General features: G+C 43.7%; 1 protein-coding gene across 1 annotated transcript; it reads left to right on the top strand.

The window, feature by feature from the left end:
* Positions 1–372: 372 nt before the first annotated feature.
* On the top strand, positions 373–1,695 carry LOC143420546 (uncharacterized). Its single transcript, XM_076888735.1, has 3 exons — positions 373–486; positions 611–893; positions 1,027–1,695. Exons 1-3 carry the CDS (start codon positions 395–397, stop codon positions 1,693–1,695), a joined length of 1,044 nt encoding a protein of 347 aa, XP_076744850.1. The 5' UTR covers positions 373–394.
* Positions 1,696–2,810: the final 1,115 nt, after the last annotated feature.

Here is a 2,810-nt window from a genome sequence, read left to right as displayed (position 1 = left end):
GCAAAATGCTTGCCACAGTCACCAATCTGTGAAAACAGGGAACACACCTGGCGTCAGTCACTACACACAACGACTCAAAATTGAAGACACCTGTTGCTAATGATGTGACCCCACCTATGAAAGCATAGTTTGGTGAAGATGCCAAACAATCACAATGGATGAAGGCATTCGAGCGTGCGGAAGGAGAAGAGCTGCAGGCCAAAGAGGAAGAGGGGTTGAGATCAGAGGAGGAAGAGGTGAAGGCCTAAGAAGAAGAGGAGTTCGGAGTAGAGGAGGAAGAGAAGGAGGCCAACAAGAGAGAGGAGAAGGTCCAGGTGGGAGAAGAAGACAACCTCGCACCATCATAACAGATGATATGCAAGCAACAGTAATTGATCATGTCATTGTCCATGGCATGACAATGGCTGAAGCGGGACGAAGAGTACATCCAAACCTGAGTAGGTTCACCGTGGCCACCATTATCAAGGCATTTAGACAACACAACAGGTATAGTACGCTATTGCTTTCTTTGTCACACTACAGTTTTACAGGCCTGTGAAAGTGGTCTGTTACTTTACATGTAGTTTTACATATAAATCAGTCAATTGACAACACATGTTTCTTTCTTTAGAGCTGAAAGAATGCCACATAGAGGTGGGAGGGTTGCCATATTCACAGCGGCACAAGAAACCCTCATTGCAGATATGGTCCGTGAGAACAACTGCATTAGACTCCGAGAGATCAGAGACAAAGTCATTGCAGATAATGTAAACTTTGAGAACATTGATGCTGTCAGCGTGTCCACAATAGACCGAGTTCTCCGGCGCCAACAGATGAGGATGAAACAGGTCTACAGGGTTCCCTTTGAGCGCAACTCTGCGCGACACATAGGACAACGTTACGAGTATGTGCAAGTACGTATACATCCATGTCCACAGTACAGTTAGTGGACATACTGTGTTGCTTAGTGGCCTACATTACTTCTGGACAATACTGTGCTACCTGATTGACCGTTCTGAACACCTGTACGCTTTTCCATGTTCACAGAGGATAATGCAGTTGGACGCGATGGCCAGACCCCATGAGTACCTCTTCCTGGATGAGGCTGGCTTCAACCTCCAGAAACGAAGGCGAAGAGGCCGTAACATCATTGGCCAAAGAGCCATCACTGAGGTTCCTGGCCAACGGGGGGGTAATATTACTCTTTGTGCAGCTATGGGTACGGAGGGGCTTGTCCACCGGCATGCTGTCCTTGGGTCTTACAACACCCAACGTCTCCTCACCTTCCTAGAGGAGCTAAAAGACATCCTCCTGGACCGTCAACAACACCATCCTAGGCTAGCACATCACATGTATGTGATCATTTGGGACAACGTCCGCTTCCACAAAACACACCAAATCAGAGAGTGGTTCACCACCAAAAGTGACCACTTTTTAAACGTCTGTCTGCCTCCCTACTCCCCTTTCCTGAACCCTATAGAGGAGTTCTTCTCATCATGGAGATGGAAGGTGTATGACAGACAGCCATACACAAGAGAGAACCTCGTACGGGCAATGGAGCTGGCCTGTGCTGACATCCCAGTGGAGGCCTTCCGGGGATGGATTCGCCATTCCAGGGCATTTTTCCCGCGGTGCCTAGCAAGGGACAATATAGCCTGTGATGTGGATGAGGTGATGTGGCCCAATGCAGCTCGGCGACATGATGCCGCACAGTGACTGTGTGTAATACTGTAAAATGACCGTGTAGACAATAAAAAAGACTTCACACCCTGATCATGTTTCCGAGAGTACTGTTGTGTGCGATAGATTCTGTTTTTGCATTGAGTTGTGTTACAGTAGTGTACGTACATGCAGGATGTTTTTATAGATTTATAGTCTTCATGTGAAACTCACAAATCTAAATGCCTAATCCTCTGCAGGGTTCTATGATGATCCGTTACTGTACAGTCTATAAAAATATGCATTGGCAGTTATGAACCAAAGAACCTTCTCACAAATTGAGCATTGTGTTTTCAATTGTTTTGCTGTAGTGTGTAATGCTGTGTATAGTGTTTACAGTTTTGACAGCTTCGAGCTGCTCTCTTGGTGTGGGAGTTTGAGTTTTGCAGTGGGAAGGTGTGGTTGTGTTTATGTAGCTTTAGAGAAGGGTGTTGTGTTTGGACATTGGGGGACCTGGTGGTAACGTTTGTGACATGTGTTTTAGCATTTGAGAAAAACTGTAATGGGTTTGCTTTTGACTAACGTTCACTATTAGGTTCATTACCTAATAGGAGTCATGCACGAATTATTGATGAGGTTTAATGTGATGTGATACTGCACCTCTGATATTGCCTACTGGTAATTTAGTGCATGGGAACAGAAAAGAGCTAATTTTGTTGACCAATCATTATCGTCATAGTTTTCATCAACAACTGTTTTTTCTGATGGACACAAAATGATAACCAAATAAAAACTAATGCAAGAGGAGAAAACTATGAAAAAATGTATTGAGACTTTTGTTAACAAATTAAAATGAAATGAAAATGTTCTGGAGATACGAGATTCAATCAGAACTAATTACGTTATGTAAAAGGGTGAAACGAGTATGGAAATGATCCAATCAGAAGTAATCTCCTTGTGCAGAAAGGTTAGATGTGCACATTTGATCTGCTGCTGACAAACAGGGTGGAAGCTCCCACATGTTTGTCTTTGAAAACGTGATAAAATCTCAACACATTTGGGAGGAGGACAAGAATAAAGATATGGACACACTTAGCATTTTATTTGAAGGACAATAAAAACACAACAAACTCTTACACTTTATATTATAGAGATGACTTTTACTGGCAGTA

This window comes from Maylandia zebra, linkage group LG9 (assembly GCF_041146795.1).
Source record: "Maylandia zebra isolate NMK-2024a linkage group LG9, Mzebra_GT3a, whole genome shotgun sequence".
NCBI lineage: Eukaryota > Metazoa > Chordata > Actinopteri > Cichliformes > Cichlidae > Maylandia > Maylandia zebra.
This window is presented reverse-complemented; position numbering and strand designations above follow the sequence as displayed.